This window comes from Tympanuchus pallidicinctus, unplaced genomic scaffold, assembly GCF_026119805.1.
Source record: "Tympanuchus pallidicinctus isolate F22 unplaced genomic scaffold, pur_lepc_1.0 scaffold16, whole genome shotgun sequence".
In the NCBI taxonomy this organism is placed as follows: domain Eukaryota; kingdom Metazoa; phylum Chordata; class Aves; order Galliformes; family Phasianidae; genus Tympanuchus; species Tympanuchus pallidicinctus.
Genome location: NW_026294679.1, coordinates 23,999,164 through 24,011,357, shown reverse-complemented (window position 1 = coordinate 24,011,357; position 12,194 = coordinate 23,999,164). Strand labels below are relative to the sequence as shown.

General features: G+C 52.4%; 1 protein-coding gene across 1 annotated transcript; it reads right to left on the bottom strand.

Annotated features, from left to right (window-relative positions):
- Positions 1 to 4,596: 4,596 nt before the first annotated feature.
- SLC29A3 (solute carrier family 29 member 3) lies at positions 4,597 to 11,885 on the bottom strand. Its single transcript, XM_052677465.1, has 6 exons — positions 11,740 to 11,885; positions 10,845 to 11,096; positions 8,524 to 8,606; positions 8,012 to 8,238; positions 7,077 to 7,239; positions 4,597 to 6,241 (listed from the first exon to the last, which is right to left on the bottom strand). The coding sequence occupies exons 2-6, from the start codon at positions 11,082 to 11,084 to the stop codon at positions 5,578 to 5,580; spliced, it is 1,377 nt and encodes a 458-aa protein (XP_052533425.1). The 5' UTR covers positions 11,085 to 11,096; positions 11,740 to 11,885; the 3' UTR covers positions 4,597 to 5,577.
- Between the last annotated feature and the right edge of the window lie 309 nt (positions 11,886 to 12,194).

Genomic DNA, 12,194 nt, shown 5'->3' with positions numbered 1-12,194 from the left:
CAGCGCTTCAGGCGCTCAGGGGAAGATGATTTAAAGGAAGGGACGAGCGAGCAAAGGAACGGGGGATGTTAAAAAAACAAAAAAACAAAAACACAAAAACAAAGCACAAGCAAAAGAACCACAAAACAACCCGAAGTGCTGTTTCTTGAGAAAACAAGAATCCACCCGAGGCGAGTTGGTCGCTTCGAAAAGCCTTCTTCCCGTTCCCTATGGGTACGAAGGGATTAAAGCAATCCCTTCCATAGCGTTGGGCGCTGCTCGACCACCAGCAGCCCCGCGCACCTCCGTGCTGCAGCTCTCACTCCGCTTCCCGCATCCGCCGCAGTTGGAGAAGTTCGGCAGCCCCGCACCATCCTCGTCCCCATCCCCCTCCTGCTTCCCTCCCTCCCCCCCCCCCCCCCACCACGGACCGCGGCGGAACCCCCGCACCCCGTTACCTGCGGCGGGGCGCTGCCCGCAGAGACATCACCTGCGGCGGGGCCGCTCCCCCCAGCCGCGACGAGCGAGCCCAGGCGGCAGCGGAGGGAGGAGGAGGAGGAGGAGAAAAGGGTGGGAAGGAGCCCGAGCGGCGCGGAGGAGGCTGGCACAGTGCCTTTTGCCCAGGTAAGGAGTATTTCACCGCCTGCCCAGCAAAGTGGGCTCCCCTCTGTATCCCCCGGGGAAGGGGACCAAGCTCAGTACACTCTAGGGGATGGAATCCAGGCTCCATACCACTATGATAAGAGGATTCAGGCTCAGCATCTCTCCCAAAGCATCTCCCACAGTATGAGGTCTAGGCTCAGCAAACCCCTAGAGCCTAGTGTGCATCCTTCCTGTGCTCTATGGGATTTAGGACCAAGTACCTCCCAGAGTGATGGAGTACAGGCTCACCATCTTCCTCCTCCCTCTTCTTCCCCCCTCCCTCCCCAAACACGCATTATGGGGCCCAACACTCACCACATCACAGAGTTCATTCAGTCCTCTCCAAGATTACAGATCCAAGCTCACGACCCCTTCAGAGCACCCCCCGCATGATGCCCCTCCCACATCTCCCCATTATTACAAGATCCAGCTTCAACCCCCTCGCAGAAAAGGGGTCTGGCAGCACACTGGCAGTTGCAAAGAAACTTCAGCTCAAGGCATGCATTGGGCACACAAAGTTTTAACTCAGCCTCTATTTCTGGTTTCTTTTCACATAATTAGCTTGTGCAGGAGGGCCAAGCAGGTCCACAAGCCCAGTGTAAATCATACATGAGTGGAACAAGATACAGGCAGCATGCTGGCATCAGTATCACGCTCAGAAGCACGCCAGTGCCTGCATGCACTTATTATTCTTACACACCTCTCCCTTGGGTACCCAGTGTTACCAGGACAGTGCTACCAACACATGCTTCCACCCAGCCCTCTGCAGAAATCCCTACTGATCTCATGGGTGGCTGTGGCCTTACAAGCAACGGGCATTTGGATGGGGACAGGAAGGAAGACAGTTCCCTAAGAGAATTAAGGCAGCATTGGTCACCTCATCTTTCCATAGAGTGGCTTATTATTCAGTGACAAAATTAGGAGATACACCCTCACTGCTTCACACGAGTAGCTCTTAATTAAAAGCACAAACAAGAGCACTTGGTATTGCTAAAGCCCCTCAAAGACCCTTACACACTCACCTTCACATCCCTCTTTCCCCTGCAGCAGCTGGCAAATGCCTCTGCAGGCCCAGGAGGGGATAATTAAGCCCTTGCCTCTTGCACAGCTTCTGCTAATTATGCAATTACTTCGGCTCCTCCACTGATTGATCTGGGCTGGGCAGGGGGTTGTACCCTGTGCCCTACAGCCATGAGGAACCCGCGGGGGGAGGGCAGCACAGGTCAACTCCACGTTTAAATGCACATCAGAGCCAGCCCATGAGTGTTCCCCTACAGCTGTTTGGGGTTAAGCAGAGTCCCTGCAGCTGAGTGCAGGCAACTCCCACAGCCTGAGATGCTGGGCAGTAATTTCACCTCGTGCCTTTTCTCTGGGTCTGCTCTCGGGAGCTCATCCCAAAGTTGTAGCTTGCTTTTTTTTTTTTTTTTTTTTTTTTTTTGTGGGTGACAGCGGTTGTCTGTCATCAAATTCACTTCCAAGCCCTCATTCAGGCTAATGTTAGAAACACACTGTTTACTCAGGAGTTACGGGTGGAGAAAAACGAAGCCCCCTACAGAAGAGCAGAGCAACCGCTTTCCTTTTTCCGCTCTTGCTCTCCACAGGCAGAGCAGGAGGTGCCATCTGCAGGCGCAGCACCGCGCGGCACCTTGTGCCAGCGCCTCACCACCCCGGCTCCAGGACGCTTCCCTTACATCCCAGCTGAGAGCAGGACTCGACTTCTGGAGATGCAGGTCCAATGGGCCCGACCACACGTTGCCATCGAGGTGATGAACAAGGAGAGAAACTTTCCGAGCGCGCGTTGTTCTCGCGGCGCAGCCCAGCAGAGCACAAGCCGCTCTAATCACAAGCTACAGTCCTTCACCATCTGGTTAGAGCCTAATTACAAATGCAGGAAAATAATGTGCTTTACAATTGCACCAGTAAATGCTGTAAATGATTTAAATGCATGCATATGTTCCCTGCAGAATTCAGCATGCATCTGCGGCTTCTTCTCCTCGCGCTAGGCACACAAATCAAGGAAAAAATACCCAACTCTGACGAACAGAATGTCCCTAGGACGATGATTTTTATCCCTTCTTCTTCCCCCCTGCTGGAATAGCAAACGGGGCTTTTTTGTAACAATTCATTCAGCAGCGTTTTCTTCGCTCCCATTTTAAAAACTGTTTATCGCCGCCGTGTAAATATAGTACAAATTACCCCATAAAGCACTCAGAAGGAGCACGGCAGCCGGGTAAGCCTGCAGCTGGCTGATGCTGTTTCAAAGCAGAGCCGTTGTGCAGGGCAGAGTGGGAGGAAGAACTGCAGGGTCCCAGCTCTGCTTGGCTCAGCTGCCGGGAATGGGGCCCCCGAGCTGGGGTTTGGGGTTTCCAGTTGTGCTCTGGCTCAGGCTGCAAAGTCGTGGAGGTTTGCCAAACCAAAGAAAGCTTCCACTCAGCCAGCATCAGCAGAGGGGAAAACGGTTAAGGGATGGAGTGGGATGGGATAGATCTTTCTCTTTAAGGGTTGTTGGGGGCAGTTCTGGCTGCAGACATCAGGATGCTCTGTGATGCTGTGAGGATGCCCTGCATGGAGCTGTTGTCCCCACAGTGATGGGTACCACACGCCTCCATCCTTGCAGTCCTAGCTCCAGGCATCAAGCCAACAAATACAAAGCTGCCACAGCTGCTGTTGACCCAGCATCCTGACCAAACACTAAAAGGATGGATCCTACCCCAAAAAGCATGCACAGCAGGGCAGGAGGCAGTTTCTTGTCTGTCCTGTCAGCGTGCATCACCACCAAGGCGATGCTGGAGGACAGAGAAGTGGTTTCAAAGATGCTTCCACCTGCCAAATGTTCATAGTGTTGTGCCAAGGGCTCTGGACCATGCGTTGCAGATGGAGAGGTGGCAGGAGGCATTGTTTCCATCACTCAGCAGAGGGGACAGCCCACATAAGGCTTTGGACATCAGAAAGTCACTTGCAACCCATGTGAGGCAAGCATCATGCCGTAACACACATTTCCTTTCCTCCCAGAGCACGCTGGTTGGCTTTAAAGCCCTCAGAGCCTGCACACACAGACTCCAGAACTGGCAGTAGAATAGCTGGCACCACTAAGGACAGAAAGCACACAAAAAGGGTCAGGAACAGGCTCAGCCATTCTCTTTTAAGCACAAACTGCAACAGATGCATCTCCTCCACTTCCTGCCCTTCCATCCAACCCCCCTCTGTACCATCTTTCCATTTTTGTTCTTCCATTTCACAGCCTCTGCCCTCCCGTAGCTGTTTGGCTATGGCACCCAGGTGGGTGCAGAAGGCAGCACAGGGCACAGTGGCACCGCGGGCTGTTTTGGCAGCAATGCCAACCCTGGGCACTGCACAATCAGCAGCTCTTCCCCTTGGCAGCAAGCAGGCATCCAGGAGAGTTTTGATTGAGTTTCATCTCATGAGTCCATGCTCATGAATTCTGCAAGACTCTGCTCGGCTCGCTCCATGCCAAGCCCTGCAGAGATCATGGCAGTCCTTTCCCCAGCAGCCAGATCATAGTCAGGTTTCCTCTGCACCACACAAAGCCCTCAGCAAGCACCAGCCTGAACCTTAGCTGAGTGTCTGAACCCACAATAGCGAGGGTGAGAAGAAGCCAAGCTGGTATCATTTGGCTCCAGGCTGCTGCAAAGAACGTTTAGGAAGTCAGAGTGTTTGACAATCAGATTCACTTTCAGAACTACAACAGAGTTGCACCTCTCCAACACATGTCAATAGCAAAACACTGTGAAAACATTTACAGCTCTGCACATCTTCGTGAAGCAGCTGAGGAGGTGGTACGAGCTGGAGTTCATCTGGAAGAGCCTTTTTGGACTCTGGCTCCATGCAACCTGGCTCCATCCCATCATGCACATAGGGAGTGGCACCAGAGGACGTGGTCAGTCATGGCAGAAAGGAGTCTGAGTTGTGTCCCAGCCTGTGCATCTCCAAGAGAAATCACTTCAGGCACCAGCATTTACACAGAATTAACTTTATTACCAATGGTATCAGACAATCAAGTCCTGTCTTGAGAGATATTCGGTAATTTCACTCTGTAACATCATGGAGAGGATGGGCAGATGTGGAAAGCAGCCAGTGAATGAATCAGACCTCATAACACCTGGTATGTGGGGAAAACCAAACAAAACAGAACAGAGGACTTCTAACCTGCCTTTAAAAGCCCACCAAGGCCACCTGAAGCTAAAGACATAATGGTGGTTAATGCCACCACTAGTGCTTGTGCTGTTGATTGCAGAGCCCATGTGTGCAAAGTCAAGAACTGTAAAGCTTCTCCTCTTAATCATACACCCTATTACTGGGTGTTACAGTAACTCGCCCCCCTGAAAGCACCTGGGGACTGTCATGCCACCCATTTTCTGTAATTAATCAATTTTCTGTTGTGAACTCAGTAATTGTAACATCAGAACACCTTCAGCAATTCTCCCTGATTTTACAGATTTTACCTCTCAGTTCAGGCTAAAGACACATTAAAAACACAGAAGATCTCTTCACATTTCAGTTTCCTTAGGATACACCTGTAGATCAGTAGGGTAGTGTACACAATTACTGCCTTCACAACTGCACCCGGCAGCACAGAAAAGCAAACAGCCACAGGCTGGAAAAATCATCTGGAAAAATCAATGCATGAGGAAGTGTAAGTGGAATCTCCTTTGCACACACCAAGGTTTCCCCTTCCTTGGAGAAATCCCTCTGCCCTGCTGTTATTCACCCTCTAGGCTCACTGAACGCTCCAAGGGCTGCAGTACCTTTGGTTCCACGCCACCATTGGGGTTTCATGCAGTGAGATGCCCATTTCCAGGGGCATTTCAAGGAGGGAAAGGTTTCTTTGACTGCTCAGACATTCCCATTGTTACCCTGCAGTCAAGTCTTTTGGTCCATTTGCTTTGCTCCCAAACTCCCAGCTGGGCAAACTAAGAGCATCCCTCTGGCTCTTCCCTAGATGAGGTGCACCACCAGCACGGAGCATGCAGAGCCCATGGCCAGCCCCAGGACCAGATAAAAGCTCATCACCACCCCCGCTGCCTCGGCCAGCTCCTTGGACACGATCTTGGGGCCATAGACAAGGGCCAGCGTCCCCAAGTAGCCATTGCTGAGACCCAGCAGTGTGGTGAACGCCACCGGGTAGATGTCGCAGTTGAAGAGCACCGTCCTTATGTGGGTCCGGGGCTGGTAATTGGAGAGGATGAAGAGTGGGAGGAAGATGGTCCTGAGGAGAACGAGGACAGGCAGCAGCCTGCTGTTGGGGCCAGGCGCCTGGATCCAGGTGGTGATCTGCCGCCCGCACCAGTCAGCAAAGTTATACAGCAGGAAGCTTGTCAGAGGCACAAAGTACTTGGTGGCCCACAGGTTGCCAGAGGTCTGGTGGACAGACTGGATGCTGGAGGAGAGCGAAGGGAAAATGATGATGGAGACAAAAAAGACATAGAAGAGGCAGAAGCCAAGGGCGGCAGTCTTGTGCAGGATGGGGCGCAGAGGAGGGATGGTGGTGCTTTGGGGCAGGCTGTGTTCTGGGCCTCCTGGCTCTGCTTCATCCTCCATGGGGCTGCTGGGCGACGTGGTGACCAGCGATGGGTGCTCCCAGTGGCTCCCCATGTAATACCTGAAAAATGGAGAAGGGAGATCATAGAGAAGTTGGAAATATGGGGTGGAGCAGTATCCTCACCAGCAGCTCATGAGAAACACAGCTCAGTGGGCATGGTGATGATGGGCTAGATGATCTTAGCAGTCATAGGATCACAGAACCATAAGGCTGGAAAAGTCCTCTCAGCTCACCCAGCCCACCCCTAGTACCCACGTCTCTCAGTTCCACATCTCCACATCTCTGCAATACCTCCAAGGATGGTGACAGCCCTACCTTCTTGGGCAGCCTGTGCCACTGCATCACTGCTCTTTTGGAGGAGAAGTGTGTTCTAATGCCCAAACTGAACCTGCCCTGGTATAACTTGAGGCCATTCTCTTCAGTCCTGTGGCTGTTACCTGGAAGCAGAAGCTGACCCCTCAACTCACCACTGCCTTCACTCAGGCACTTACAGAGAGTGATAAGATCTCCCATGCACCTCCTTATCTCCAGACTGTCCCATCCCAGTTCCTTCAGCTGCTCCCCGTAAGACGTGCTCCAGACCCTTCATAGCTTCACTGCCCTTCTCTAGTGTCCAGAGTGGACACACTCTAGGGCCATGTCTTTCTTGTAATGAGATGCCGAATACTGAAACACAGCACTTGAGGTTCAATCTCAAAATCATCAATAAAGATCTTAAAAAAGACATTACTAATATTTATCTTTTCCAACTTGAATGATTCTATTACTCTATGATTCTATTCTTCTCCCCCTGAGAAAGCTCCCCAGAGGCTCAGCTCATGACAAGTTTCATCCCGAGGTTTTGGCCAAATGGAAGCCAGCAGTGCTGCCCTGTGCCAGAGCCCCTGTGCCATACCTGGAGTACTCCAGGCGGGGCAGCAGGAGGTACACCATGATGCAGACTACGAGGAAGATGTCCGCCGTGAGGAAGTAGGCCAGAGCACTGTCAGTCACGTCGGCCGCTGCTGCCAGGTCGATGACGGAGGCGACTGCACTGATTGTGCCTCCCATGGCCTGTCCTGCAAGGTGGCTGTTTGTGGGGAGTGGCCAAATTGGCCATAGCAGAGGCCCCTCGAGCCCCCTCCATCACGTCACACCACAGCCAGCATGTGACCCAACCCAAAGGGCCATACTCATTAAAACACCCTTGTTTCAGCCCCAGGAAAAACGCTTCCATCTCCATTTGATTATTATTATTTTTTTTTTTCCTTTCCTCATGGTTTCTCAGCACATTCCTACAGCACATTCATAACGTTATCAACACCAGCAAGCCTCCAGGGAGCTCATCACTCACAGCTCCCCGCGTGCCCCTCATCACTTATGGAAATGCATGTAAATGCTGAGAGAGGAAACAAGGCAACATTTAAGATTCCTCCAGATGCAAAGTGAGGAGTGAAAGGACACCATCTCCTCATGTGGGGAAAGCACAGATCATGCTGTGGCTTTGGCTGTGGGCACTGTGAGGGATGTTCTCCTTTGGGTAGGGATGGTGAAGGTCCATCCCTGCTGAGACATCAGCACTGGAGATTGCAGGGCATTTGCAGAAACGAGAGCTCTGACTCATGTGACCCACTATGCTTCTCGTTCAGCAACTTCCCTTTGTCTCAGTCTGCAAGTTTTTGGTTTTTTTTTTTACTTTGTAGGGCAATGTGAAGATTCCAAAATAAACACCATGTGACAAAATGCCAGCCACAAAGGGAACAAACCCAACCTACAGCAACCCACGGAACACAACTGCACCAGGAGTGGGGGATGCAGCAGGAGGGGACCCTTCACACTCAGGCCACGCACCTGCCAGCAGTGCCTGTGAGTTCCTCATGGGGAAGCGGCTGCTCAGGCCCAGGATGCTGCTGGTGAAGATGGTGGAGGCACCGCTGATCACCACCACGCAACCGATAGTGAGGGCGAAGAAACAGGTGGTCCAGGAGGACGTGTCCACCTTCACCAGCACTGTGATCACCAGGAAGATGGACAGCATGATGAAGAGGGAGGACAGGATACGGATGCTGGCAGGTACCCTGGGGACAGCAGGGAGGAACAACTCCGTGACCTTCCTCTAAACTCCCTGTCCCGAACCAATGCTCTACCCTCATTTTAAAACTGTAACTTAATAGGTGTGACGTAGGGAGCAACATCTCCTCTGCTGCGAGGATCAAATAAAATCCAATCTAAAATAAAGAAAGCCAATGGTGGAGGAGATCACTGCTTGAGCAAGGAGGTTACTTGTTACACAGGCTCTCAGCTCACCCATGGGGCAGAAAGGAGAGAGGGGCAGAGGGGAAGGCAGCCCACCCTGCACGCACCTGTTGACCAGCAGGAAGTTTCCAACCAGGCACAGCACCGAGGGCACGGTCGAAGCGATGGAGATGTAACTCTCAAAGTAATCCTGCCAGGAAAAAGGGTGGGAAAAAAAAGGTCAGGTAGAGCAACACAGAGAGCTCTAGCTCCTAAATCTGGCATGACACAGCACAAAAGGTACTACTGCCCTACCCCAGCATGCAGCCAGGAAGCAGGAGGCATTTGGCACCTTTGCTCTCCCTGCTCCAGGTTTCTCTGCAGCTTTGCACCATCTTCTTTTAATCAGTTTACAAGCATGTTAATTTATTCCTCACCATCAAGAGCTTTACTGCAAGCGACGGGAAATCTAATAATCGCTCCTAGAGGGGTTGTAGACACAGAGATGTAAATGCCTGCACTTACTGCATCAGCTTGGGAAGCAGCAGGCTGAAAGCTCTGCAGACATACAATGAATTAGGGAATAGACAAAACAACAGGCTAAAACTAAGCCTTATTTACCAACCTACCCAAAAAAAGCCCCCGGGGATATTTAATACACTTCCAAGTTAATTTTCTTTTTGAGGCGGTGGTGAGGAAACAAAGCTTTAGAAAGCTTTGCACCAAGCAGAAGTACATCTGCACTTGCAGTGATGCTGTGCTTCAAGCACCACAGGGAAACACTCGTTTGCTTGCATGAGCAGCAGGAAGGGAATTTGAGAAAGTATTTAAGAAACTTGGGAGTCTGAGCTGCACTCAGTCACCCAGGGAAGTTTTACTCCACCTTACCCATAGCCAAATGCTGCTAGAAGAGAAGGAACAAGCAGACGTGTTTCAACTGCTATTCTTTCTGGCTAAAAGGAAAACGAGAAGGAAGACTATGAGTTGGCTCTATTTCTGCTGACTCTGCTATGGCCTGCATCACTTCTGTGGACGTGGTTTGAAATAAAGCTACAAAGCAACAGGATCACATTGTACCACTGACCAGCAGCAAGCATCGCCATAGCCAGAGGATGGGCGTGCAGCACACTGGTATGTGTTGGGTTTGAATCATAAACCATTTATAAGTCTTAAGCCTTTGGGAGAGTCTTTGCCATGGCCAGAGTGCTTTCCAGAAGGGCTGAAAGGGGCTGACAGCTTTCTTTTTGATTCCGATCAACCACCAGAGAAGACCCAGGTTGCTCTGTACTAACAGAAGCAACAACCCTCATGCTCAGGAGAGCAGTGTGCATTGACATGTTGGCACAACACCAAGCAAGGGAACAAACTCAACCATGCCCTTACACTGGTTACAAAACCGAGGATAGAGGCTCTACATAGAAAAAGGAAAAACATCTTTTTTTAACAGAGAAATGATCTGAGCAGGAATACAGTAATCCTTAAAATAGGAGTTTTTAGGATGGATATGTCGGTGCTGGAGGAAAATAATGTTCTCTGGATGGGCCAACCTTCCAGGGCAATACTGCTCAAGCATAATGGGCTTTCATGATGCTTAGAAACATCTTCCAAGGATACCCATTTCACCCCAAAGCAGCTTATTAAAAAATTCCCTGGGACAAGCTTCCTGCAGAAGCAATAGGAGCATGGGATGCAGGGATGCAGGAGGACGGCATGCTTCGTACCCTGCCCTGAGCATCCTCTCCAGTACAGAGGAAGGGCTACTCAGCACCAGCCAGGCTGCGTCGTTATGGTGTCCATCAGCTTAATTCACCGAGGATCCCCATCTACACCAGCACTCTGGTGCTCCAGCATTGTGGTCCAAGCACCATCAGTTGCACTGTGCTTTCTCCCCATCAAAAGAAGCCCACACAGCAGACCTGAGAGCAACCAGCACAGCCGTGGGTACCATACTGGTGTCAGAAAGCAGAGAAAACGTGGGTGTTGCACTGGGCTCTGTGCTTGTGAAAAAATGTGCCCAAACCACCTGAGCAAGCTGAGCAGCAGGAGGAGCCGATGCAGACTCATCGCCACCACGCTTTTTCCAACCAGAAGCTTTGCTTTGCAGAGGAAGCAAGGAAACGAAGGGAGGCCATGCCTGCTGGGAACACTGACATGCGAGGATGAGGAGGAGCAAGAGAAGGCTTTTGGGGGAGAAGACAGCTTTCTGGGGAGAGAAGAAGTGCCTTGTGTGCCCACCTGCTAGCAAGCCTGCTGCCCCCAGTGCACATCAATCACAGTGTGACAAGTTCCACATCCTGTATGCCAAGAGCCAGATGTTTGTGGCCTCAATAGCTGCTCTGGTCACACCTGCCAGACCTTTTAAGAACCTCCAAGGTGACTCCACCATCACTAGAATGACACACTGCTTGGCTGTGTGCTCCCTTGGTGGTGCCAACCCATGTGCACTCACCCGCAGGTCAGAGGGGGCCGGTTCTGCCTGCTCTGAGCAGTTCTGCAGCTTATATGCCCAGTAGTGCTTGGCCGTGATGAAAAAGTTCCATGGCAGCAGCGACCCGATGCCCAGGAGGAAGAAGATCACATAAGCCCCATTGAGGTGGTCGCTTGGCTTCGGCCGGCTGGCTCTGTTCACTGAGGGCTCCTCGATCAGTGGCTCTTCATCCGGGGGAAAGCTGCTGCCCACTGGGTGCATGGCGCTGGCACGCTGCAAAACAGCCACGTGAAGGGGGTTAGCAGGTGGGAGGCAGCAGGAGCTGCCCCGTGGGTGCCCAGCAGAACCGGTACGGGGCTTGGGAGGGCTGCGAGCTGAAAACTCTGAAGGTGAGATTGAGACAAGTCCGCCACAGCAGCACCGTGTGCCCATCCAGCAGGCAGCTGGGCTCCTGGCCGCGTTCATCGCAGCTAATAATTAACCTGTACCCGCATTCACTTTTCCCTCTTGTAAGCAGGAAATCCAGCTCCTGCAAGGCTTGGAGGAACATCATAACAGCACATGACCTCAGCACATCAGGCTGTGCAGTGACCCATCAATCAGGCTTCTCAAAGCATCCTGGAAGCTGACCTCGTGCCCCCAGGCTTGTAAACTAACTCAGGCCGGTAAGGGCTTTGCTAAGCCACTTGTAAAACCGGTGCAACAGCAGCGGGCTTTGCAGGGCAACTGCACAGCCACGCAGCTTCGCCTGGCTCTGCCCGACGGACCCCCCCGTCAAAAGCTGCGAGGAAGGCCCCGTTAAGGATGCGAGGGGAGAAACTGTCGGAAAGGGGGAATTTTGCAGAAATCCTCCCAGCAAGATGGAGGGAAGCGCTGCGTGACATCCCACCACCCGCAATCCCGCAGCCCCACTTACTCGGGCGCCGCACACCCCGTCCGCTCCTTCCGTGCCGGGCCGGGCCGGGCCGGGCCGGGATACGCCGCCAACACCGCCCCGCTCCGCCCCGAGGGGTGGCCCCAGCACGGCCCCCGGGCGGTACCGCGGCGGACGGAAGGGAAGCGGCGGGGCGCGGCAGCCCGCCTCCTGCTCGGCGGCGAAGCTAGCATCACTTCCTCCCCTCTGTTTCCTTTTTCCCCCCTTTGGTTCCCGACGTGTTTCCACTTTTTTTCAAAACGTATTTTCAGCCTTTTTTTCTCTCCTTCCCCCCCGGCTTTTAATGGGGATAACGAGGGCACCCCCCAGAGCTTGGTTGTGGGGGAAGACGCCGAAGGTTGAGCACATCACCCCTTCCCAAGTGTTGGATATTAAGGCACATTTCTTCTTTGGAAGAGCGGTGATGCAGTGACACAGGCTGCCCAGGGTGATGGTGG

Bases quoted from the DNA above. Each gene is read 5' to 3' on its own strand.
- SLC29A3 (XM_052677465.1), bottom strand. From the start codon at position 11,084: ATGCACCCAGTGGGCAGCAGCTTTCCCCCGGATGAAGAGCCACTGATC. The intron at 8,239-8,523 runs GTGCGTGCAGGG...TGCTGTCCCCAG, and splicing joins AACTTCCTGCTGGTCAACAG to GGTACCTGCCAGCATCCGTA. The intron at 6,242-7,076 runs GTATGGCACAGG...TCCATTTTTCAG, and splicing joins CCCCGCCTGGAGTACTCCAG to GTATTACATGGGGAGCCACT.